The sequence below is a fragment of the Mustela erminea genome, chromosome X, assembly GCF_009829155.1.
Source record: "Mustela erminea isolate mMusErm1 chromosome X, mMusErm1.Pri, whole genome shotgun sequence".
In the NCBI taxonomy this organism is placed as follows: domain Eukaryota; kingdom Metazoa; phylum Chordata; class Mammalia; order Carnivora; family Mustelidae; genus Mustela; species Mustela erminea.
The window spans coordinates 87,921,185-87,933,368 of NC_045635.1; the positions used below are offsets into that span (position 1 = coordinate 87,921,185).

Here is a 12,184-nt window from a genome sequence, read left to right on the forward strand (position 1 = left end):
TCAAATTGGCATAATTTATTCAAAAATAACCACACATATTGTCTCACAGGCACACAGGGCACAATTTATTGCATCCTTTAATGTTCAAAATAAATATTACTGGTTGGTTTTTAAATAATACCATATAAATAATGGCAGTACTATGCAATGGCAGATAATTTCATTGCTATAGAATATAAATAATTGGTTATTAAATCCTATATTATTTTAAAATGTAATCAGTTCTTGCCTTCCATGTCTCTAGCATGACCTTATGATAGTTCCCTTTTTCCTGATGAACAAAAACAACAACAGTAAGAATTTTGTTCATTTATTGAGAATGTTTTCATTGAATATTTGTGGAAGAAGTTTGAGGTAATTGCTCTTGAAATAAGAAAAAAAAGTAATTTCAAGAAAATATATCATGTCTTATGTGTCTAAAAGCTACAAAACTAAGAACACAGTATTAAGACACTTAATATATAAGGAGAATTTTGACCTCACATTCAAGTGTACAGGTTAAATAGTCTGTCACAAAGTTATATAAACAGTATGTTCACACGTGAAAGCACTCCCATTTATTTCGGTAAGGTTTCTGACCAACTCTACCATTTGCAACACAGAAGAAGAGGCAACGTAAATAAATGAAGAGCCACTGAAAATTCTGTCACAAAGTCCACACACGAAAACTTATGACTTTACCCTGTAGGAGAGACCTTTTAACACTGGATTAGAATTTAATCAGGTTTATTTTACGTGCAACCATTAGACATTTGGTTTTACATTTCCTCAGATTCCAGTATATATTTAAGCAACATATCATAAGAAGATTGCAGAAGGCAAACCCAAGTGTTGAAAGAGATTGGAAAGTGACTGTATTGTAATTGCAATTGATCAGTAATCAATCTCTACTTTTATCTAAATTGCAAGCTTTTCTAATTTCCTTTTCTCCCATTCATCACCCCTTTTCATTTTCTTCCCTGAATGTCGTATATATTAACTCATGGCCACATAGGTATCTCTTGCCCTTAAATTTCACCCTCAAGGGATAGTAAGAATGCTGAACTTTGATTAAAAAATAAAAAATAAAAAAAGTATCCTCAAAAAAAATCTAGATAATAAGATTGTTTAACATCCAATGATGACTTTCACATATTACAGACTTTTCTTGTTTTGTTAAATCCTTCCCTAAATCTACTTTGAACTCCTAACTTCTAAATTTTTCATTTCTTCTCTCAAGTTCTTCAAACTACTCTTCAGTCAGTATTGTTCTCCATCCTTTAGATTCCTGGAAACCATTCTAAATTAGAAAATTTACTTCATTTTTCATCCCTGAAAAAAATTCATCTACTTTCATTTTTCATCTTATTTTTTCTGGACTAAATAACCCCAGTCTACTTTGGCCTTTTTTTTAATGTCTGTTACGAGGATACCACACTAAATATTTTCTTATAATGTATCCCACAGATGAATAGAAGACTGAACTTTTATAGTCTAAACTAAGATATAGATACCACAGTGAATATTTGCATCTGGTTCAGGAGATCTGTAGAAAATTTTGAACTAAATTGTAGCAGAAAAATAATTTTTCTTCATTGGTGTAATAGGACTTTCTAATGTCATAAGTGAGGTTTTCTAATAAACTACTAATAGGTCTTAGATTTCTTAGATGTTGCCTATAGTGTTGGTCTTCCTCCAGCTTGGTGGCAGGTCCAAACACTACATATGTTATCACTTCAGAGGTTCAGGGTATACTGATGGAACTTTATTTTTAATATTCGTGGTAAACTCAGCCAAACCTACTGTAGATTTATAATAGCACTTCTGAGTCTCTTTCCAACATAAATAGCAGCAAAAGCCTATTTCTCAGTATTCCTGGAGTAGACTTCATGGTAAAGTTTTCTGGGCTGGAATGAAAATCTGTTATCCATTGTGGATTTTGTATTGGCTTTCCAAGTTAAAGAAATAACTTATTGAGCTTTTTGTTACTGATTAATTATTCTGACATATGTTGAATTTTGCAGTGGATTTTGGAGTGAGTGCCCAGGTGAGCAGAACTAATGGGAGGAGAAATAGTTTCATTGGAACACCATACTGGATGGCACCTGAAGTGATTGACTGTGACGAAGATCCCAGACGCTCCTATGATTACAGAGTAAGTGTGAGGATTCAGATAGTGAGAATCAAAGTTTGGAAAGGACTTTTGACGAATGTTTACTTTTAAATGATAAAAGAATAAAAAACAGGCAACTCCTTCTTTCACATTAAACTCTAGCTGCTATTCATATAGTGGTTTGATTATATACATAAATATAGTATTTTTTTAAGAATTTAGACAAAGTAGACTATTGGAATTATCTATATTTGAAGAATAATGTCTAGTTTATGTTGCTTGCAACACCTTGGGGGAAATATTATATTATGTAGCTTTATATGGAAATTTAACTTCCAGGGACAGAGAACTTTGTAAACTTAAAAATGAATGAATGTAAAGTCAATTATTAATCCCCACACTTAACTACAAAAAGAAAAAAATAATAATTTGATTACTCAGGGTAAAGGAGAAAATCCTTGTCATGGTTCACCTCCAAACCACTGAAAACCAGTGGAATAGAATAATTAAGAAATAATTCTTGCTATTTATTAAAATTTCCACTGAAACTGCAATTTGGACAGTATACATCTATGTACACATTTCAAAAAAGCTGATGTGGAAAGAGAACTCTCCATTTGCTATAGACTGGAAAAACCACACTCACTTTTCACATCATAAGTCATCCAAACAATTCATTGTGGTTTTAGTTGTGTGGAACCTAGGATTCAATACGTGAAGTTGATTAATTCAAGTCTCATCTTTTTTCCCTTTCCCTTAAATGCCCTTTGTTTTATCTGCAAGCAGATCTATTGAGAACTTATAGTCTAGTGCTGTTACATGCTATGGAGATGGTGGAGGCATAATGTTCTTTAAAGTGGCTTGCTGTAAATAACTTTTAAGTGGATGCTTTATATCTGAACAACTTTTTGCAGTCTTCCAAGGACTTTCTCTTATATTAATTATTTATTTTTAATTTTTAGCCCCATGTAAATTGAAAGAAAACTTACACCATCACAATAATTCTTTGAAGCTAAAAAGTCTATTAACTGAGATTCTCAGAATTCAGTTAACTTTTGTAGAAGTCATCCAGCCAGGCAGTATACCTCCTGCCCTGTGCCCTTTCCACGTTCTAAAAAACAAAATACAGTTAATAGTGAGGGTAATTTCCTTGAGCTTCTTAGAATATAATTTCCTGGAATAAAAATAGTTATATTCTCAATTTACTATATTCAAGGAACTGACTGAAAGTGCTTTTATGTATGTTATTCCATTTAATACTCATACCAGTACTATGAGATGGATATCGTTATTATCTCAATTTTATATAGAGTGAAACTGAGGTACAGAGTTAAATAATTTACTTAAGATAGCACAACTGATACATCTATGTAATAGGTTTCTTCACAGCAAGCTCCTTTTGCTATTTCAGTTAAGGCAACAATAGCGAAATATTCAAGATGAATTTTCCTTACACTGAACACTGTCCCATATCATCCTGTTGTGTAGTGCAGTTACTGGCTGATCAAAGGTCAGATAATGTCTTCCTATAACGCCAGCCTATAATGAAGGTTCTCATATGGTTTCACTTATTTGTGGAGCATAACAAATAGCATGGAGGACATGGGGAGATAGAGAGGAGAAGGGAGTTGGGGGAAATTGGAAGGGGAGATAAACCATGAGAGACTATGGACTCTGAAAAACAATCTGAGGGTTTTAAAGGGGCGGGGGGTGGGAGGTCAGGGTACCAGGTGGTGGGTATTATAGAGGGCACGGATTGCATGGAGCACTGGGTGTGGTGCAAAAATAATGAATACTGTTATGCTTAAAATAAATAAAAAATAAATTTAAAAAATTATATTGCTTAGAACAAAAAAAAAAAAGAAAAAAGAAAACCCATAAAATGGATCTGGCATTGACAATTTCCTACCTGAAGATTGTTTTGAGAGTCTAAATACTATTAGTTTCCCATTGTTAAATGACTTTTTGGGGTCACTTTTTTCTTTCACAGAGTGACGTGTGGTCTGTAGGAATCACTGCTATTGAAATGGCCGAGGGGGCTCCTCGTGAGTAAAAATGTTTATTTATTAAAAAGTTGGGGAAGCATGCTGTACAAATCTGCCACTTGTATCAGTCAGATTGTACTGGTCACACAGGTGTCACACTATTGCCAAACTGTAAATGGTGGCCTTTTCAATGATTATCAAATATTCTAGTCAGAATGGCCAGATATATATATAGAGAGAGAGGTTGTGTTTTCCCTTATGATACCTTATTTTAGGCTATTGAGTGTTGTTTCAATTTGGCTTCAAAGTATTTGGTACTTACAGTCCTGACTAATGAGAATCTAAAGCCATTCCAGCACGTAGTGATTGGTAGAATTTTTAGGTTCCAGAACATTTATAGTCACACACTGCTACTGTTTCAGAATGTGATAGTTAAGAAAATCTTCCCGTGTTTCTTTGAAATCAAACTAGTCTTTAAACTTGGGAAGTCAGATTTTTTTTTTTTTCATTTGAAGTCACTCCAACCCACTGTTGGTGCCTTCCTTGATCCTTTTAGCCACTCCAGTGGCCTATTTGCTCAGAAGGCTCAATTTCCTCTTGTTTCTCCCTCATCTCCATCATATAAATGATCTGTCAGCATCCTGTTCTCTCAGGACACTGCTTTCTGATAGGAAAGTGAAATTGAAATGTGAACTTGGCTATAAATGATTGATAACCGTCTAATGTATGACCCCCATAAACAGAGCATAATAACTGTCTTTAATATCTTAATCTAAAGATATAAATGATAAATACATCCCTGATATTGTTGGTTGAGAAGTGAGGAAATGCCTGGAGTATTTGTTGGGGGGCGGGCAAGTGGGGGTAGAATTTCTTTGCTTCCACCTTTCTGAGATCCTGTAGGTTCCGATGTTCCTGCATGCTCTATCTGCACAATGTTCACCCAACAAGCTTTATAAATTTGGACTATCTTTGTACTGTGTTTCAAGGCCAATGGGAGTAATTTCAAGGGGTAAAAATAGTAGTAACATGATTGTTAAGAATTCCTGTTGTCCCTTAGGATATCACAGAAGAGGCTTAGATTAAATCTGGGATAGATATTAAGATCAGGTTACTGCTTCCTCTCTTTTAGTGCCCTCCAAAACTACAAAGTATTTATGTTGGGTAAATAAAAAGTCAATGATGGAAAAATTATATATATCACATATATAAAATTGAAATAAGAAAGGGAAGATGCATATTATCCCTCTTCATCTCTAGATTATTTGTTTTTGTGAACATACTCGTATTATATTGATCAGCAACTTCTCCTCCTTTTTCTATCTTTCTTCTTCCCCCTTACCCTGCCTTTCCCCTCCCCCACCCCTCCTTCTCATTTTCCTCCTCTTCTTCTAGTTGTTGTTGTTGTTGTTGTTGTTGTTGTTCTTCTTCTTCTTCTTCTTCTCTCTTCCTCTTGTTTCTCTTCACAATATGTACTTCATATGAGTATTGATGCATGTTTTTATTTAGAATACATGACTGCATCAGGTAGAATATTTTTTCTGTTGTTTCTGAATGTTCCTTACCATTTCTTTTCCAGAAAATTAGCTTTCTACATTTTGCGGATTTGTATTTCCTGGTTCATCTTTATTTTGTTTTTTTCATTTTTTCATTCAAAAATATTAAATCATAGAAGAAAACTCACAGAAGGATTACAGAGGAGTTTTACATGGAGTACACAAATGGCAAACTTCTTATAAAATATGTGTAAGGATCAGGAGCTTCTTAATTCACACACACAAAAAATAGGACAAACATTCCTAAATAAGTAATTGGAATGCTGCAACTTTGGTCATGAGCAACTTGAAATAACCACACTGTTAAAACATTGGTCTTTTGCCAGCCTCTAATGTTGCCTGGAGTATTAACTTTGGATGGAAATGATTGTCATTAATTTAAGTGCAGAAATCTGCCAGGTTTTGATAATTATCATCTCAGAGGGGGTGGCTCTCCAAAGTGACAATTATATGATAATTGCCTCTGAGATCCAGATAACAAAATTTCTTTCTTTCATTGGTGAGTCTCTCCCAGAAAAATAAGGGGAAAAAAAAGGAGAGTAACTTCCAACAGAAAGGGTGTTATAGAGGCTCTCAGAGGAGAGAAGATCTGTACCATCCCACACCAGGACCCTCTTAAGGACTTGTGTTTATTCTCCTTTATTTATTTTGTTTCTTAAATTTCACATACGAGTGAAATCAAATGGTGTCTGTCTTTCTCTGACTTATTTCACTTAACATTATACCCTGTATGAAATGTATTTTTAAGAGATTTGCTATTTCAAAGGAATGAGATTCTAATGTGAAATATTTAGGCATGTTAGATATGGGATAAATGGAGTATTTACTGGCATTCCTAAAGTTAGACTATATAGGAAACGTCCACTGTTTGACATAGCTCTTGTACCCACATGCTCCATTCTTTTGTGGACTTCTCATTTCCCTTAATGAAAAATTCCTTAGTCTGTGCTCTATGTCTTGATTCCTGAGGATGTTGTTAGTTGACTACATGATGCTCAAATGTTAATAAATGACAACCGCTTAATACTGTACAAACCCACTTAAAATATGTTAAAGGACAGATTCTGGTGACTGACTGGACAGAGTAAAGAAATGAAGAGAATCAAATATGATCCTGATTGAGTGACTGATTGACTGATTGATTTTAGAGAACAGAGAGAGTGTGTGAGAGAGTGTGCATAGAGATGCAAGCCCATGAGTTGTGGGAGAGGGGCAGATAGGGAGGGAGAGGATCTCAAGCATATTCTACACTGAGCCTGATGCAAGGCTCAATTTCAGGGTGCTGAGATCATGACCTGAACCAAAATATAGAGTTGGACACGTAGCTTACTGAGCCACCCAGGCACTCTTGATCCTGATCTTTTCAGCTTGGGGATAACTCTGCCCTCAATTATAAACCTGTACATCTATTAATTTATACCTATATAATTGAAAAAAAAAGCTTGACCTTTTAACAATCACCTTTATATCACTCTATTACAAGAAGCCAGTTTGGCATTGTAGTTTTTCTAGATATGCATTTTGGAGGATAAATGGTGACTCTGAAGAGTCAATAACATCAAATTGTCCTCACATAAATGATACTCTTGTAGTACTAGATAAAACTTGTTGGTGAGGATATGGAGAAAAAGTAACCCTCTTGTACTGTTGGTGAGAATGCAAACCAGTACAGCCACTGTGGAAAACAGGATGGAGGTTCCTCAAAAAGTTAAAAATAGAACTACTTTATGATCCAGTAATCGCAGTACTGCATTTTTACCAAAAAATTACAAAAATCATTCATTTGAGAAGATATATGCACCCCTACATTTATTGAAGCATTATTTACGAAAGCTAAATCACAAAAGTGTCCATTGATATGTGAGTGGATAAAGAAGATGTGGCATGAAATCTTGCAATTTGCAGCAATATGAATGGATCTAGAGTATTACGCTAAGTGAATTAAGTCAATGAAAGAAAGACAAATACCATATGATTTCACTCATGTAGAATTTAAGAAACAAGGCAGACAGAGAGAGAGGGAAAGAGAGAGGCATATCAAGAAACACACTCAACGATAGAAAACAAACTGATGATACCAGAGGGGAGGTGGGTGGGAAAAGGGGTCAAATTGGTAATGGAGATCAAAGAGCACACTTATCATGATGAACACTGAGTAATGTATAGAATTGTATCATTATATTATATACCTGAAACTAATATAATATTGTGTGCTAACTATCTGGGATTTAAAACTAAAAACTTAATAAAACAAAATATATCAAGAAAGAAGAAATTTAAAGTATGGCTCTCCTTTGGAAATTTTCTGCACTGCCAGTTTTCTTTACTCAAAACTCAAGAGGAAATTAGCAAAGTGAGAGACATACTTAAATGCTGATAAGAGTGCTTACAGAAAATTCTCAGGCCAACAAAGTAATGAATTTATATAGCATATAATGGAATAGGCTTTTCTTTATGTAGCTGTGTGTTTCAAAAAGTGAATGGAAGTCCTGTAATTTGGCACAGATATAAAGTGCGAGATAATTAAAACTTTATTGTAATACCAATAGCTAATATTTATTAAGTGCCCACTCTATGCCAGACACTTTTACATGTAGGTCAATCCTCATGGCTACTTTTTAAAGGAATTCTTGATTTTTTTTTTCAGATAAAGAAACCAGGGCAAATTAGGTTAAATAATTTGCCTGAGTCACAAAGAAAGAGCTAGGATTTGAACCTAGGTGATCTTACTCTAGAGGGTGTGTTTTATGAGACTGACGGGCTGCCTACTGCGCTAAGGAGGCACCTTAGAGGGTGTCTTTTAATAGTTACACTAAATCTACTTCTTTTCTTAGGACTGTTAGTTTCCAAAACAGATTATTCTCATATTTTTAGACTGATAAATCATTCCTTATACATTGTTGGGCTTAGGTATTAATTTGGTTGACTTTTTAAGCCTGTAATGACATATTTCAATTTTTATAAGTGTAGATGCCTACAACACAATGTACATAAGAGTGTTTGTCTCTATTTTTGTTTACTTCTCTAGATAGAAATCATCAATCATACATTTTGAAATTTTTATCCAGTGTAGTTTATTTAATTAATTTGCCACACCTGGCAATGGTAAAGCTTGAGGATCTTATATAATGGACTGATTACATTAAAATGAACCTTTCCTCTAAAAAAATTTAAAAAATAAATAAAAACTATAAATAAATAAATAAATAAATAAATAAAATTTTAAAAATAAAAAAAAATGAAATTTTCCTGTAGTTATATTATCTTGTATCTGTTTATTCCTTAATGTCTATTCAGCATGATATGTGAGCACCGAGAATCCTCTCTAGAATGAAGAGTGTGCTCTGTTGTTACCCTTTTCATTCATTCTAAACATACCTATTTTCCTTTGCAGCCCTGTGTAATCTTCAGCCTTTGGAAGCCCTCTTTGTTATTTTGCGAGAATCTGCCCCCAAAGTCAAATCCAGTGGATGGTAAAGATGAATGATTTAATCTCCTAAACACATTAACTTGACACTTTTTATGTAGCAAATGAGTTTTAATTAATTTTGTAGTCTTGCTTCAACATCTTTGTTGGACAATATTGCCTTAAAACTAATACATTAATTGGGGGTCTTAATGATTAGTTTTCATTGGAAGCTAACTAGCCAACTAGATATAAGTAATATCTTCCATAGTATATTATGATGACCTCACTGACCTGCAATTAATGGCATGTTTAGTTGTTTCTCCATTAGTGGCATGGACCAACAGAAATCATTTGTGACATTTCTCACTGTGCCTAGATAAGTAGTCAGTGATTGTGATATACAGCTCAGTTGTTTGGCCCATTAAACTAAACATCCACAGACCTAGAGAAGAAGATTTGTTCTCTCAGGGTGTTAAAGGCCAACTAACTTGGGAACACTTTATACTGAAGCTTTTTGGTTGAGTGTCAGAAGCTCTTGCTTATTTTTAGTATTTATAGCTTGCACTGCTAGAAGTGGTGGCTGTGATTTGATTGCTGACATTTTTCCTTGTGATTCCATATAACCCTTCCCACAGATTCAGGCTTTCTGGACACTTCTGTTTTCATGGGCCATTTTATAAGATTAGTCCTGGTGCTACTAATATCCATTTTTGGATCATTACATTTACAACTATGTAGCTTAAAAGGCATGTGATCAAGTGAAACATTCAGACTTCAAAGTGTGACTTTTGTGGGCTGACCAATCTAGATACATATTCTATATATATCACATTAACCACTCCATTGCCATCCTACCACTTGACTTTGTACCATGTACAGACTTCTGAACTCATTGAAGTTCTACTATTTAAATGCCATTGACTCTGGTTTATCTGAGATTTGAGTGGGATTGTTGTATAATGTATATTGTCAAGTTTTAAGACATATGACAATTTATATCTAGAGGCAACTTTCTCCAAAAATATGACCTGAAGGGTAGCATATGTGTGAGGATGGGAGAAGATATGGCAAGCTGAGGATGCTCTTTTATCCCTTTGACTCATTTCTTTTAGGTCTCGCAAGTTCCACAACTTCATGGAAAAGTGCATGATAAAAAATTTCCTATTTCGTCCTACTTCTGCAAACATGCTTCATCATCCTTTTGTTGGGAATATAAAAAATGAAGGACACGTTGTTGAGTCATTGAAGAAGCATCTTACTGGAATCATTAAAAAGAGACAGAAAAAAGGTTGGCATGTGTCAACTTTCATCTTACCAGATGAATATTTAGATGAGAGCAGATTTTATTCATTTTTGTCACAAAAGATAATATTTAAGAATTAGATTAAAAGTAAAAATTCTGAGGCCTTCCGCATTTAGTTTTTCCACTACTATGTCACATACAGTTAATTCTCTCTCACCTGATCTGTATATATATGATTATAAATTGTTGCCAATTACAACTGACAAGTGTTCATATTTATAAAAACCTTGAAAGCATCAAGAAAAATTTTGTGATATGCAATTTTATTTTAAGAAAACTTCTAACTAAAGAGATAAAATAAATGAAAAGGTAATAAAATCTATCTTACTATTCTTTTCTTGGATATTTTAATTCTCTCCAATGAGATAAGTAGATTTGTAATTATGTATCTATTGATTGTTAATTTTGAAGTATTTTCTGTATACCATAGTAAGTCTGTTTTGTGTACTAATCTCCAACTCTATAAGAAGTAATTAAAAGGACGAATTTATACTAGTAAAAGTTAATTTCTATATATTAATACCAAATTTGGCAGGATGGATTTTCATCAAATCCAGATTAAACTACTTAGGAAGTTTTAACTTTGTATTGTATGGCATATTCCACATTTAATCTGGGGCACCATGGGCAGTATTGAGTGTGGTGATATAATGGAAGAGGGGAAACTGGAAACATAGAAGTCATTGTCAGAATAGCTACAGGATTGATCTTAGTAGAGTTTCTTCCATCTACATAATTATATATATCCTATTTTGGAGTGAGAAGCAGAAGAAATTAATTTATTTAACTATTGGTGAAAATTCATTGGATCAGCATCACAAAAACCAGCTAGTCTCAAATGGGTGTGGGAAGACCCCATTTCTATTTGAGAATTTGCTAATTTCCAGAGTTGCAAGCTTCCAAAATGTTACCTGCAGGAAAAGTCACATTTACGTGGGAATTACATAGATGTGAATACAGTTGCCTTAAACATTTTTATTTGGGAAATTCAAAAGAACATTCTTGTTTGTAAGCTTCTATATTTTAATACAGCATAGCAGAAATGAAAGAAGCTGAACATGTTGAATGTGTTAAGTATAAAATTCAGAATTTAGATTTTTACCTTCTCATTGGAAAGACCAGTGTTCCTGATCCTCATTTTCAATGACCCTCATTGAAAGGACCAAAGATGAAGTGGGCCCAAGCCATAAAGTCCTCACATCTAGATCGCACACCTTTAAGCCATGCTCAACAACAATCTAAAGAGTTTCACTTGTCCCTTTCTTCCTTTGTCTTTCTCAATTATTTCTCTTTAGATTGCAGGTACCAAATTGCTAAATTCCCTTTCCTGTGCCCAGAGAAATTAGTCTGTATGTAATAGCTTCATTGTACTGCAAAAGTAGGCCTAGGAACCAGGATATGGTCCATATTACCAACCAAGTGTGATTTGAAGGGTTATATATACCCTCTTGTCCTTGTGATTCACGTGACATCCTGAGCATTAAAGGGTGAAAACTAAGGTAGATTACACTAACCTCTGTTGATGTTTTTGCATTATCTTTTCTCTTTTTTAAAAGGAATACCTCTGATCTTTGAAAGAGAAGAAGCTATTAAGGAGCAGTACACCATGAGAAGATTCAGGTGTGTTAGATAAATCACAAATATAATTTGTTGTTAGCAATTTATGTAAGACAGTTGATTCTATCCCATTAACATTTGACTCAGAAGAGCTTAATCCCTCCTGATACAACAAATAACAGCTATCTCTTTATTTTTAAAAGATATTTGAAAGGAAATTTTGAGGAAAAATTGTTCTTACTACTCAAAGATTCCTTAATTTCTGGCAATAGCATGAGAAAG

General features: G+C 34.0%; 1 protein-coding gene across 5 annotated transcripts in view; it reads left to right on the top strand.

The window, feature by feature from the left end:
• NRK (Nik related kinase) overlaps positions 1 to 12,184 on the top strand; it is a 123,209-nt gene that overhangs the window by 70,745 nt on the left and 40,280 nt on the right. For all 5 annotated transcript variants that reach the window (XM_032331217.1, XM_032331218.1, XM_032331220.1 and 2 more), the window contains exons 8-12: positions 2,004 to 2,134; positions 4,083 to 4,137; positions 9,028 to 9,106; positions 10,155 to 10,330; positions 11,902 to 11,965. In XM_032331217.1, coding sequence (XP_032187108.1) covers positions 2,004 to 2,134; positions 4,083 to 4,137; positions 9,028 to 9,106; positions 10,155 to 10,330; positions 11,902 to 11,965 — 505 coding nt within the window. The remainder of the gene's footprint in view (positions 1 to 2,003; positions 2,135 to 4,082; positions 4,138 to 9,027; positions 9,107 to 10,154; positions 10,331 to 11,901; positions 11,966 to 12,184) is intronic.